Here is a 15455-nt window from a genome sequence, read left to right on the forward strand (position 1 = left end):
CTAAGGAATGATATTCCTTTGGTTGCCAGGGTTTTTGTGTAGATTCAGCAGTGTATTTGATTGACAAGTATACCAGTAAAGTTAGGTGGAATTATAAAAGTGTATTTCATTGTAATGCCTTAAACTTGAGATGTAGTGTCTGTAGTGACTTTTATAATTACTCATTCACTTTTAGCAAGGTTGTCTAAAAACTTTATTTTTGCTTTCTTCGTAGTCCAGTACTCATTTGGGAACGATGGGAATATTTGTTGGCACTGCATCCTAATAATAATAGTAATAAAAGTAATGAGGAGGAGAGATGTTATTACTGCCTATTTAGACAATTTTCTATGTCCCCTGTACTTGGCTATGCACAACATTTATCTAAAATCCATACTGAACCCTTGATATGCACCGTTTTCATGTGAATATCAAATGAAACATTATTTCATTTAATTATTGTAACAACCCTGTAAGGAATTATGATTCCCATTTTCCAGATGAGGAAACAGACAGGTAGGTGCAAAAAGTCACACATTCCTTCTAAACAGCTGTCATTTTTATTCAGGATGGCTTTCTTAGCAGCAGTCAAGGGACCGAGAAATCTGGATAGAATGAGAGATGGGGGTAGCAGACAAGATGGACAGGGTCAGCCTTTGTAAATGCAGGTTATTTTTCAGTCTGATAGTTAAAAGTCTAGGATTGTCTGCCCCAAAAGAAGTAAGAGTGCTTGTACTTATAAGGCAGAGCAAGATACAGAGTATTGGTGAGGAAGCCTCAACCAAAGCTGTCTTCCAATTTTTAGTTAGAATAGGCAAATGATATTTCAAATGAACTGCAAGTTCATTAAAATTAATTAAATGGTGTGCCACACTCTATATCAATGGCATGTGTAGTGCCACTGAAAGAAAGAGGTATTCTTCGAGAGGCCAGTGACTTGAGAATTTTTTTTATTGTCTTTGAAAATAATTAAATCCACATTTCAATGTTAATACAATCACTAATGAAAAGACACTTGTACTAACAGAGCAGGAAGGGACCTTAGAACTCATGTATTTTAGCCCTTGTCCAATTAGGATTAAAAATAAAGCCCAAAGCAATGACCTTGACTTGCCCAGTCCTGGAGGCAGTTACTGGTCAAATTACGTCTACTGAGAACCTGCTTAGAAATAAATAGACCCATATCATGATTAAGCATCAAAATTTATATTTTAAAATAGTGTGTTTTTTTTCTTTTAGCAAGTATAATTTTCCTCTGGGAGATATTTTAACTGTATCATCAGAATTATTTCTATATATTATTCAACAGAATTTTTTATATTGGTATATATTTTATTCTAAAAGTAACAGAATTTTATCTTTATAAATGTAGTTATTTCCAAAGTAACTGTAAACGTTATTAAATTATTAAATTTGAAATATGTGTGTAAAAAAAACACTAGTTACCTATAATCCCCAAACCCAGAGGCTAATGTTGTTAATATTCTTGTTTATCTTTCCAGCCTTTCTTTTTACATACACATTAACGTTTTTCTTTAGACTTAACACAGTGATATTTATATATATATTACACTCTGTCCTTAAAAATATATTTCATCATATTAAATAATATATTTTACCGTATCATTAAATATTAATCTATGATATCATTCTTAGTTGCTATTTATATCTTAAACTAGTCCTTTATTGTTATTTTAAATGAGTCCTGATTTTTAACCTTAAAATACAATGCAGCAATGAAAAATTTCGTAGCAAAATCTTTGGAAATTTTCCTGTTATTTATCTTAATTTACCAATCTACTTCACAAGTTTCCATTTAATAATTACCAATTTACTATGTTTTAAAATATTAGTCCCACTACCTCACGATTATTATTTAACTCAGTAAAAAATTTTTCCTAAAAGACACATGCCTTTAATTTTTCCATTGCTTAATTTTTTAACTTCTACTCCAAAGCTTTTAGTTTTTAGGCATTTGCTTTTGGCAAGGTAAAAAAGGTTAAACATATCACCAAAATGCAAAAAATAAATTATTCCAAAATGATATACTGAATTTTTATGCTAAATTTTAAACTTTTATCATACAAATGAACTCTGTCATCATGCTATTTAAAATGAGAGTAGAATAAAAAACATAGTAGAAGTTACATTAATTAGGTAATCATTTCTGCAAAGTCAGTACCTTAGAAAGATAAAGGCACTTCCTTTGGGCTCAGCATTACCCCATTCATCTTGTAGGATGGCAGCTAGCAGAGACCAGCTTCCCACATGATAAAATTCCACTAAAAGATTTACTTCTGAGGCAGCAGTTAAAAAGAAATGACCATGGGGGGATTCACATTTTCATAAACAATTTCCATATTCTCTCTCCCTGTAATCCTAATATCAAGAATCTCATAGGACTCATTTGCACTATTCATAACTGTGAGTTCTGTGGGTTTTTCAGCTCATGCTTTACAAAAACTGAGCTTTTTCATTTGTTCCTAATGACTTTGGTTTATACAAAGAGATCTTAAACTGTCCCCAGAGCAATCATTTTGCTAAAGTGTTGTTAGCACATCTTTACAAATTTAGCAGCAAAAGGGGGTTTCATGAACAATGGAAATCATTAGGAGCCAAGGACCCTAGGCAAGTTCAGTGCTCACCAATCTTGTTTTATTTTCAGTGATGAGTACAAATAATCTTGTGACCTATACATTGATTCTTTATCTGGTGGGTGAGTAAGGAAGATAAGGAGTTGGTGGGTTGGGAGGAGATGCTAGAAAAATCTGAGTGGTATTTTCCGGCTAATCCGCTCTGTCCTTGCTCTTCTAAGGAGCCTTATGAATCTTAAGCAAGTGTACCTCCCAGCATCTGCTAATAGCCATTACTTTCTTGAGAGTTTGGGGATTCGTAGCTGAGATCAAGGGCTATTTTTCAGTGGACCATCAACAGGTTTCAGATTATATATGTAAATATATGTAAGTCTCATTTTCATAGTAGTGAAATTTGACGCATCTGCTATGCACAGGGGGACAGCTGCTCATGAGCCTGAAACTTGACCTGCAGTTTCTTCCAGAGCACATCCAAATTATGTGGTCTTTCTCTTGTTTGAGGCTGCCGGTTCAAAAACAGAATTTGCCCCTATTCTGGGCAGCTTTGCTTTCAAAAGCCTCCTTTGCCCAGGACAACTTTTGTTAGATTCCTTCAGGATGGTCTGTCTGCCATTTCATCCAGCACTTCATTGCTGGGTGCCCTTTCAAGATTTCTTCTCCTTGCTCTGTATATGATCAGCTTGCTACACAGCAGCTCCTTAAATACACCCCCAGCCTATGTCCTTTAAGTCAGCCAGAGGCTGTGTTTTAACAAGTGTCATTTTGATTCTGGTGAACAGAACGGAAGCTTATTGTTGGAAAACCATTCTTGCCACCGTTGAATATTTATCTAAGATGACTGGGGGACTCCCTGGTGGCGCAGTGGTTGAGAGTCCGCCTGCCGATGCAGGGGACACGGGTTCGTGCCCCGGTCTGGGAAGATCCCACATGCCGCAGAGCGGCAGGGCCCGTGAGCCATGGCCGCTGAGCCTGCGCGTCCGGAGCCTGTGCTCTGCAACGGGAGAGGCCACAACCGTGAGAGGCCCACGTACCGCAAAAAAAAAAAAAAAAAGATGACTGATTAAACTATGGACTTAAAAAAAAGTAATGAAAAACAGAAGGTAGAAGTGACATCTGTGGCCAGTTCAGCACTAAGGGAATTATAGATTGGATGCACTGGTATTACTCTGCAGCCTACTAGTTAGATCCAGGGTTTGGTTGTTCTTACTTTCTATAAGATAGCGTTTTATGGAACAACAAAAATCAGCATTCAGTGATAATTACTGATGATTACTACTAACAGAAATCTTAATATCTTATGTTCATCATCATTAGCTATGTCTAAGCTGATAGAAATAGGAAAGACATTCATGTATAGCCCATCCTGATTCTCAGCTTACTATATTGTTGTTATAGTGCAAAATATGCTCTCTCAGAACAGTTTCCTCTCCTGCAAAATGAAGTTTATAATACAGATATCATGATATTATCGTATCGACGAAATAAAATAAGACAGGTAACGTGGAATGTAGTATTGTGCAAAAGTGGTATTTTCTACCTCTGATGCCCCTTTAGCCGGTGTCCAGGACTTGGCACTGACCAACCCATTTATTCATTTGTGTATGCATTTTACACAGTTCAGCATCAGCCAGGAGCAACTACTGAACTGCAAAAATATGGATTGTTGCTAATGACTATCGTATATGACACAAGTTATTTCTAAGGAACATAGTTTAATATCTGCCTTTTTCTTTTTCCTTTTTCTTCTTTCTTTTTTTGCCTTTTCTATATTTCCATATGTCTTTCTGCTTGATATTGGAGACTGGTTTCATACACAGTAACAAACCTCATTCAGTGGGCTCTATCCCTGAACTCTTTGGTATATTAATTGCTTAAGGAATTTTTTTTAGAACGTAAGCTGTTACTATTAGGTCTAATATGCATTGATCTATGATTTGATGATTTAAGTAGACATTTTCTTGTTAGTTTTTGCAAATTTTTATAGTGATCTCTTGGCCAAAATCATGACAATAATAATACAGTGTTGTGCCCTGTAGCCTGTAATATTTGGAGGGAAAAAAATCATCCTCTTTTCTAGCTCTTGATTTAAAGGAAGATTTTAAACTTTTAACTTACTGCAGTTAGTAAAGATGGATGCATTTTTGTAATATTATGTTGTATCTATCAGGACTGACAGACTCTTCAACATATGGTGGCAATGTTTTCCCTAGTGATTTCAGATGTGCCGTGTGGCAAGCTGGTCATAAACAGAGCAGGGAGAAGAAGGTTTCACCACCCACTGGGAAGACTATTATGGGTACTTTCGTCAAGGGATTCCAGGGCTGAGAGGGAAGACAGGAGAAAGAAGTGAAGCTCTTTTCTGGTTTCTTCTGATGTCTATATTCCTTTTGTTTCTTCAAAAACAAAACAAATCAATCAAACAAACAAAATGCTTGCCTTCAAATACCATAAAGGAAAAAAAGCTTCAGTCAGCAAGATTAAAGTAACTATTCTCCAAACATTTTAATTATTGGTAGGAAGAGACAGAATAATATACTTTTAGCCATTTCTGGGAACTGGGAATTTTGTATGATGGTACTAACAACTCTACACATTTGGTATCCTGATACACAATCTTCAATATCCTGATTGTAGACCTACTTAGCTGCTTAACAGAATAAGATGAAGATCATCTTATTGGTAGTCATTCAGACGCTTCCTCCTGTTTTCCAAATACTCCATTAACCAAAGCAATGTTTTAACCATCAAAGTCTTAAATATTTAAAAGGGATTGTTTCATCTTGTTATCCAGAGAAAACATTTCTTATTATTAACCACATTCAAATTATAAATGAGAAATTTTAATAATAGATTACTAAATATTATACAAAGCAGAAATGCATTTTTAATTTTTTAAGATATTGGAGTGTTAAGAGAACAGTTTTTTTAAATGTGGGGTATATATCAAAACGTGAAAGAACAATATTTAGTAAAAAATTGCCACGGCGGAGTACACATGAGAATTGCAGCTTATAAATACCCAAGATTAATTAAATCGAGTAACAGTTTCCCACTGTAACATTTACTTTCTCAAAATTTACTACTTATGTTTTATCTGTTTATTATCTATATTAGTAATCTTCTAGGTTCCAAAATTTGGAGAGCTATTTGAGAAAAATAATTTTAGAAAAAATTGTCTAAGAATTTAGGAGATGTTTCTGTTTTATCCAGATTAGTCAGTCTCTTCATCCAGTGCTTTCTCGTGGTTCTTGGGTCTAACAATTCTGAGAGCAAAATTTTTGATTGATAAATATATGAATGTTGGTGGAAATATAAGGCACCCTGTTTCTATTTTTTTAAGGCTTTATGTTCTTGTTGTTCTTGTTGTTTATGATTCTTGTTTACATAGTTTCAAGAGTGGAAAAAATGTCATTCAAAACTATCTTTAAATAAAATACATTATTTTATTCATTTAGTTGGGAATATTTTTGAATATTGTTACTATATAGCATTATTCTCTTTCAGGTAAATCTAATTAACAAAACCATCTTTTTAAAAACTGACTAGTAGAGCAGCATCTGTCTTTATTTTCAATACTATGAAGCTTTTAATTAACGGAAAACCACCATGGGTTGCTTCTTTAGAATACCACTAAACGTTAGAGACATCGTCTACTGTACAGGAGTTTCACTACTAGATGAGGATGTCTGGGAATTCATATGGATGAAATTCCACTCCACCACGGCCGTTTCTGAAAAGAAAATATTACTGGAAGCCTTAACTTGCAGTGATGACAGGAATTTATTAAATAGGTGGGTCAATTAATTTTTAAAATTCGTGTAATGAGAGTATTCTCTGTTAATCAGACTGTACTGAACTTGTTTTTATTTCCTTAAGTACATGCTAGTTACTCTAAAATTTATCTTTCTAGAGCTAAGGAAAACTGCCGTATTAATATGACTAAAGCTTGTTGATTTGAAAGGTATACCTTAGTTTCTAACTAATTATTTTATATGTTTTTTCATATATATGTAAGACAATATTTCATTATAAAAAGAAGCATTTATTAAAAAGAATTTTTAAAGTGAGTTTGCATCATCAAACCAAAACTATGATTTCTCCACCCACAAGATTGTTCTGACTTTAATATATTAATTACAATACTATGAATTTGATCTTCCTCCTTTTACAAAAACAAAATTGTTCTATTGATAAAATTTTTTTAGTAAAGTTTACACTGGACTATTCGTTGAAGACTGTGATAAATCATGTAATTTTGGTAATTTTATAAGAAATCTTTGTTATTGGACTAAAAATTTCCCCACAATTCTATTCTTAAAGGCTTCTAAATCTCTCACTGAATTCTGAAGTGGTGCTGGATCAAGATGCAATTGATGTGATAATCCATGTAGCTCGAAATCCACATGGCCGAGACCTTGCCTGGAAATTTTTTCGAGATAAATGGAAGATATTAAATACCAGGTAAAAATAAGATTTCAATCATTCATACTGGAGTGAGTAAATCAAAGGTGACATATGAGAGATAAAAGCCCTACTTTTTGTGGTAGAACCAAGGTCCAGATAATAGAATTAGATTTTGAAGTAGTCAGCCAAGATGGGTGTTGCCACTCTTGTGAAACTCAGAATTAATTTAACAGTTCTATAACATTATTCATTTATTAAAGATTGATAACCACAATTATATATGGAAATGTGCAGAGTGAAGAGGTTTTAGCATTGCAGCTTTCCTGGAAGATCTATCAAACTGTCATAGGTTGAAGGAATCATCATTAAAACCCTATATCCTGAGTGTGTTGTAGAAAAAAATGATTTATGAATCATATGTAATGGTATTATAACAAGAAAACTTTAATTACTTCTGTAGAATTGTTTAAATTCTTTTAAAAATATAAATATCATAAAACACCTGAAATAAAACCATGATATCGAGAAGGAATATTTGAATGGCTTTATAATTCTAGTTGCAGTAGAATTTATTCCTGAGCCATCTTGCTTCATGTTGAGAATTCAGCCTCAATTTTGGAAAATATTTCGTTATGTATTTAAATATATTATAATAAATGTTAATTTATTACTCTGATAATCTCTATGGTATTTTAAAATTAAATTCATCATAGAGCATGTAAATGCTGCATGTTCTCCAACTTAAATGTCCCCAGACAACATACCTACTGTTCTATCTCTTAAAAACTGGTGTATAAACTTTATTTTTTAAAAGCACATTTTTATTGGTTGACCTTGTATAATAAGTTCAATTTGAATGGATGTGTCATATTAAAACATATTTCTGTCTATAAATATTTCATTGTTAGAAAGCACTGATATTCCTAGAAAGCACATTTTTTCCCTAGTATTTTCAGCTCAGAAATTGGAATGTTTGAAAGATTAGAGCTTGCTTTGCTGTCACGCACATAGTATAATGAATAGTCAGACACAAGGTGGAATTAATATATATATAAACAAGTATTTCACTTTAAAAAGTATCAGATATCTACCAAATAAACAGTTTCTTTAGGGAGTGGTTTTGTAGATCAGAGTTCAGTGTAATGCATATATAGTTTATAGTCCCTACCAAAAAATGTTTGGTTCCTGATATGCCTGTTTTGTTTCACTGAGAGTCCATGATCTCTAATCAAAACGTAGAAAGATTGAGACAGCATTAAAACCACCTCAGTCTAATGACCTCTTTGTTTTATTAACTGAACATTAATAACAGGGAAAACTCTGAAGAGGGAGGAAGAGGCATTTAGAAACTCAACTTCATGCTCAATTTTTCTGTAAACCTAAAACTGCTCTAAAACTAAAGTCTGTTACTTAAAAAAAAAAAAAAAGGTAGAAAGATTGACGCTTCAGCATTTCTACAGACAGGGCAGCGTTTATCCTGACAAATAGGATTGTCTCCTTCATCTTCTACTCCTCTGTCGATCTTTGAACCTGAAAGTTCATAGGGAAACTGTCCAAGGTTCTCCTTACTTCCTGCCCTGCAGATTCTCCCTAGTTTTAGTTGCCATCAAATCTCGTGGCTTGAATGATTCCCAAATCTACATCTCTAACTCAGGCATTTCACCTAAGCTTCACCCTATGATAGACAGTTTCTTGTTGAATCCCCTACTGGGGTAAATCATCATTCTCCTTTTATCTTCCTTTTCTCAGTAAATATATGGTCATCCACCAGTTGCTCAAGCCAGGCACCTGGAAATCTACATATGGTTGTCCCTTTCCCTTGACATATGTAACAGTTAGGCTTGAGGTCTTATAATTTAACAATTCCTAAATGTTTCATGTTTCTTGAATTCTTCCTCTCTTTCCTGCTACCACTGCCCTAGTGAAGGTTCTTATCTCTTGCCAGTACTCTTAACAATAGCCTTCTGTCTCCTGCCTTTATATTTACATCTACCACCACCAGCACCACACACATACACACACTCACACACACTCACACACACTCACACATACACACACATACACAATCTCACACACACACTCACACACATACCTCTTCCCTTTGTCCCAAGAATCTCTCTGAAAGGCAAAAATGATATTTTCCTGCTGTAAAACCTTCAATACTCTGTGCCACACTGAAAATCTAAGTTCCTCTCTTCCTAACCCTTCTACCTCTTATTCTATTATCCCCAGCCTCACAATTTATACACTCAATACCAAATGCATGTAGTCGTCGGCATACACCATGTTGTTTCACACCTCCTTGCCTTTGTTTATGTTGGCTCTCTGCCTAAAATTACTTTCTTCCTTGATATTTGGAACTACTCCATACTTAATCTATCTGGCATCATCTCCTGGAAGCCTTTCTGAAGACCCCACAGCTAAAGAGAATTTCTCTGAACGCTGTATAATTTTATTTTCACCACAGTTAGCCACAATAATGGGGAATGATCTGTTTACAATACTACATAGTATATTACCTTCAAGGAAAGGATTGTGCCTTTTTCTTCTTCACATAACTGCAAGCAAAGTATAAGCAAAACACTCTTTGAAGAATTATTCTTATTCCTGTAGAGTAGGCCATTTCTGTAACCACATATTGATCACTAATGATTACTTATATTATTATTAATGTTGGTTTATTTTATTTTATTGATATAACTTTTCCCATGGAATAGTTCAGTGTTAGAATTACAGCAAATTATGATGGTCATACAGTTTAGCTCCCCTCATTTTACAGATGAGAAAACTGAGGTTCCAGAAGGTAAATTACTTAAGTTCCCACAGGTAAGAACAGCATTAGAAAACCTCTTGTAGTGATGACTGGACCTCTGCTTTCAAAAACTCATAATCTTATCTTTAGAGTACTTTTAGTTTTTTTTTTTTTTTTTTTTCTTGAAATGTAGTTCATTTACAATACAGTTCAGGTGTAAAACATAGTGATTCCATAGTTTCATAAGTTACACACCATACAATGTTATTAAATTATTATTGACATTCCCTGTGCTGTACATTATATCCATGTGACTTATTTGTTTTAGAACTAGTATTTGTACCTCTTTTTTTTTTTTTCTTGCGGTACGCGGAACTCTCACTGTTGTGGCCTCTCCTGCTGTGGAGCACAGGCTCTGGACGCACAGGCTCATCGGCCATGATTCACGGGCCCAGCCGCTCCGCAGCATATGGGATCTTCCCAGACCGGGGCACGAACCCGCATCCCCTGCATCGGCAGGCGGACTCTCAACCACTGTGCCACCAGGGAAGCCCTATAACTCGTATTTGTACCTCTTAATCCCCTTCACTTCACTCCACCCTGCTCCCCTCTGACAACCACTAGTTCTCTGTATCTGTGGCGCTGTTTCTGCTTTGTTATATTTTTTCATTTGTTTTTTTCTTAGATTCCACATATAACTGAAAACATACAATATTTGTTTTGCTCTATCTGACTTATTTCAGGTAGCATAATACCCTCTAGGTCCATCCTTGTTATAAATGGCAAGATTCCTTGTTTGTTTGTTTGTCTTGTCTGAGTCATATCCCATTGTATATATAAATGCCACATCTTCTTTATCCTTTCATCTGTTAATAGACACTTAGGCTGCTTCCATTTCTTGGCTATTGTAAATAATGCCACAGTGAACACAAGGGCTTGTATCTTTTCCAATTAGTGTTTTTGTTTTCTTTGGAAAAATACGCATGAGTGGAATTGCTGGATCGTATGATAGTTCTGTTTTCTCATTTTTTTGAGGAACCTCCATACTGTTTTCCATAGAGGCTGTACCAATTTAAATTGCCATCAGCAGTGCATGAGGGTTCCCTTTTCTCCATGTACTCACCAACACTTGGTATTTCTTTATTTTTTGTTGACAGTCATTCTGACAGGTGTGAAGTGATATCTCATTGTGGTTTTGATTTGCATTTCCCTGATGATTAGCAATGTTGAGCATGTTTTCTTGTACCTGTTGGCCATCTGTATGTCTTCTGTGGAAGAATGTCTATTCAAGTCCTCTGCCCATTTTTTAAATGGGTTTTTTTTATATTGAGTTTTATAAGTTCTTTATGTATTTTGGATATTATCCCATAATCAAGCATATCATTTGCAAATATCTTCTCCCATTCAGTAGATTGCCTATTCATTTGTTGATGATTTCCTTTTCTGTGCCAAAGCTTTTTAGTTTGATGTGGCCCTATTTGTTTATTTTTGCTTTTGTTGACCTTGCATGAGGAGACAGATCCAAAAAATATTGCCAAGACTTATGTCAAAGAGTGTATGTTTTCTTCTAAGAGTTTTATGGTTTCAGCTCTTAGATTTAAGTCTTTAATCCATTTTGAATTTATTTTTGTATATGGTATAAGAACATAGTCCACTTTCATTCTTTTATATATAGTTGTCTAGTTTTCCAATACTATTTATTCAAGAGACTGGTTTTCCCCCATTGTATATTCTTGCTGCCTTTGTCACAAATTAATTGACCAGATGTACATGGATTTATTTCTTTTCCACTGATCCACGTGTCTGCTTTTGTGCCAGTACCATATGTTTTTATTACTATACCTTTGTGGTATAGTTTGAGGTTAGGGTGTGTGATACCTCTAGTGTTGTTCTTCTTTCTCAAGATTGCTTTGACAATTCAAGGTCTTTCGTGGTTCCACACAGATTTTAGGATTATTTGTTCTAATTCTGTGAAAAATGCCTTTGGTATTTTGATGGGGATTGCACTGGATCTGTAGATTGCTTTAGATAGTATGCACATTTTAACAGTATTAATTCTTCTGATACATAGCACTGTATGTCTTTCCATTTAATTATGTTGCATTTAACTTCTTTCATCAGTGTTTCATAGTTTTCAGAGTACCTGGTCTTTCATGTTCCTTGGTTAAATTTATTCCCAGATATTTTATTCTTTTCGATGCAGTTGTAAATGGAGTTGTTTTCTTGACTTTTCTTTCTGATAATTCAGTATTAGTGTATAGAAATGCAGCTGATTTCTGTATATTAATTTTGTTTTTGCAACTTTATTGAATTCATTTAGCCTAATAGGTTTTGTTTGTTTGTTTGTTTTTGTGGAGTCTTTAGGGTTTTCCATATAGTATAATGTCATCGGCAAACAGTGAAAGTTTTACTGCTTCCTTTCCACTTTGGATTCTTTTTATTTCTTTGTCTTGTCTATTTGCTGTGGCAAGAACTTCCAATACTATGTTGAATAAAAGTAGCGAGAATGGGCATCCTTGACTTGTTCCTGATCTTAGAGGAAATGCTTTCATTTTTCACCATTGAGTACACTGTTAACTGTGGGCTTGTCATATATGACCTTTATTATGTTTATGTATGTTCCCTTTATACCAATTTGTTGAGGGATTTTATCATGAATGGATACATAATTTGTTCTCAAGTTCTTTATATAGTTGTATTATGGGCATGTCATAGGAGGAGGTGAGTTCAGGGTCTTTCTACGCAGCCATCTTGATCCTGCCTCCATTTAGTCTAGTGTGCTTTTTTTATTTCAAAGAGTATGATAACCTGTGATAGGTACCTTTAACACAGTAGACAATAAATGAAATGAGAAATCTTTCCAACTCACGGATACATAGTGTTCTTTGCCTTGGGTCATGAGTCAAGTAATTATGCTTGTGGTACAAAGATGATGACATTCAAGTGAACAATTTGATGTTTTATTTTAAAACTCACATGAGAAAATGCTGATGTTTTGAGAAATTTGGCTCAGTTTCTAGGAATGAAAAAGGATAATGCCGATGTCAATTCTGACTGACCAGACCAAACGATCTGTGTGACTTACTGCTAATACCCAAGTTTTTCCTGCAGTTCTATTTCTTTTCGTAAGATCCTTCTTCCTTACAGTGATCAAGGTTGCTTTAAAATTAAAACTTTTAGTGAATTCCCTGCCAGTCCAGTGGCTGGGAACTCTGTGCTTCCACTGCAGTGTTCGATCCCTGGTCAGGGAACTAAGATCCCGCAAGCCACGGGGTGTGACCTAAAAAAAAAAAAAAATTGAAAGTTTTAAAATGTTTCTTTCTCTGGCTTTTTATTGGAAATATAATAGTAATTCCTAAATATAATTTTGGAGGGCTCTCTTTAGACCTCTTTGAAACACTGTGCGCCAAATCAGGATGCATTTGATGGCATCCCATAGCCACAGCTCTTTGCACCTCCCTGACTCCCTAGGGAAGTGGCCTCGAATGGCACTAAGACAACACAGGTCACTTGGAGCCCTTGAGAAGGATTCTTAAAAAATATGCGTAGTAGTATTTCCTAATTTACTGCCTGCTTTAACATTAAGACTTTTTTTAATCTTTCAAGGTATGGAGAAGCATTGTTTTTGAATTCCAAACTTATCAGTGGAGTTACAGAATTTCTTAATACTGAAGGTGAACTGAAAGAGGTAAATATTTTAAGATGAGTTCTAATGCCTTTCTTTTATAAACATAAGAAATTACACATTTACTTCAAACATTTCTTTCCAATAGTCATACCCATTCCTTTGAAGTGCATGCGCGTGCGCGCACACACACACACACACACACCCATGCTAAAGACTTTACGCCATTCATTATTTGCAAAGGTATTTCTAACATATTAGTATTTAATATTAAATTCCCGTGAGAGGTGCTTGAATGCAATGATTCTCAAGTTGGGAGACTCCAAATACACTCCAGAAATATTTGATCCAATCAGCTACCCCTCTATTGATTCTGTGAACCCAGTTTGGGATCCTTGGAACAAAAAAAACTATCCTGTCACAATGACTCAGTATTTGGATACAGAGGACCAAGGTTGCTATTGAGGTACAGAAGTTGAGATTCATTACTTTGTGGTCCGTTCTACACAAAGAATGATAATTGGATATGGTAATAATGCTTCATGCTATTTGGTTTGTTAAATGGAATAAATTCATACATTTGGATGGAAGTGTATCTGGCAACATATATTAATAGTTTGTTTAAAATTCTGCTGGATACAATCACAAGTGAATTTCACTGATGAAACTGAACTTATTTTTTAAGGACTAGTGTCCAGTTTGCAGAGTATCTAACATTTTCTTTTTTCTCTGTTTTATGTCTCTGGAAATTTAAACCAGCTAGTTTTGTGACCATTAATTCACATTTCTAATAGTTAGGGGCATGAAATGGGGGGTGGGATAAGTAGGTAGGAGGAAGGAGCAAAATATTTGACTGATTAAAATGAGTTGGGCTTCAAACATTTATTGCTTTTTAGTCTGCTGCTCAACTCCATTATAAAATATAGCTGAGATTTGGCATTGAGAATCACAGTTTCCTCAGTTTTCACTGACAGAATGCCCTATGCTGTGACCCAGAGCTCATCCCATTGAGCAGGATTCTTCCAGAAGCATCCACCCTGGCACCAACCCTAACATCTCCTAATATTGTCCAATTTTGTATGGTCATCCCCCACGCACTCACTTGGATTCTTTCACACCATGAGCTAAGCTAAGCTAAGTCTCTGATTGATGATTTGAAATTCAATTTTCCCTATGTGTGTTCCCAATGCTGAAGAATTTGAAAGCCCTAGCACATGTTTTACTATATTTATTTATTTATTTTTTGCGGTATGCGGGCCTCTCACTGTTGTGGCCTCTCTCATTGCGGAGCACAGGCTCCGGATGCACAGGCTCAGCGGCCATGGCTAATGGGGCCAGCCGCTCCGCGGCACGTGGGATCTTCCCGGACCGGGGCACGAACCCGTGTCCCCTGCATCAGCAGGCAGACTCTCAACCACTGTGCCACCAGGGAAGCCCTTTACTATATTTTTTATTTTTAATAAAGGACGCTGAAAGGGAAGGAATTCTTTCATATCCATAGGAAAGAGAAAGAAAACAATTAAGCTAATGAGTTTATGTATTTAAATGAAGTAGTTTTAATTCTTTGATTTTACATTCAATAATCGGAATGAAAGACTCGTTTAGTGACAACCTGTGCAGTCATTGAAGTGAACTCAGAAGTGAAAGATCTCTCCTCTCCTCCCCTCTCCCCTTCCCTCCTTTTAGCTCCCTTCCTTCTGCCATCTTCCTCTCCCCTTGCCTCTCTCCTGTTCTCTCTCCCTCTTCTGTTCTCTAACTCTGTCTTTCATGTCTTCCTTGCTTCAGTATAATACCCAGCTCATGGAAAAACATCTGTTAAATGGACATTTAAATTGATTTTATCATATGATGGCCATTTTGCTTTACATATTTCACTTACATATTTAAGTTTTTACACTTAATTGCCATTTGAAATGTTCCAAGATACCCCTATAATGAAAGGTGCCATTTGAAAACTGAAACTCAACTGTGGCTTTTATTCCATTATCTGCAAAGCAGCTAACTTCACAATACAGGCTCTCTGTAGCCTGAGTGATGAATCCCTTCATGACACAGATGCTTGCACTGACTTTCCAGTTTACCAACTGCTGCCTGAGGCTTT

The 15455-nt window shown here is 35.3% G+C and overlaps 1 protein-coding gene across 1 annotated transcript in view; it reads left to right on the plus strand.

Annotated features, from left to right (window-relative positions):
* The window catches only part of TRHDE (thyrotropin releasing hormone degrading enzyme), a 398603-nt gene that overhangs the window by 370506 nt on the left and 12642 nt on the right, over window positions 1–15455 (plus strand). Inside the window, exons 16-18 of the mRNA XM_027107052.1 lie at window positions 6197–6364; window positions 6894–7034; window positions 13336–13417. Coding sequence (XP_026962853.1) covers window positions 6197–6364; window positions 6894–7034; window positions 13336–13417 — 391 coding nt within the window. The remainder of the gene's footprint in view (window positions 1–6196; window positions 6365–6893; window positions 7035–13335; window positions 13418–15455) is intronic.

The sequence above is a fragment of the Aethalodelphis obliquidens genome, unplaced genomic scaffold, assembly GCF_003676395.1.
Source record: "Aethalodelphis obliquidens isolate GAN/ISIS:26980383/991018 unplaced genomic scaffold, ASM367639v1 scaffold8, whole genome shotgun sequence".
Lineage (NCBI taxonomy): Eukaryota > Metazoa > Chordata > Mammalia > Artiodactyla > Delphinidae > Aethalodelphis > Aethalodelphis obliquidens.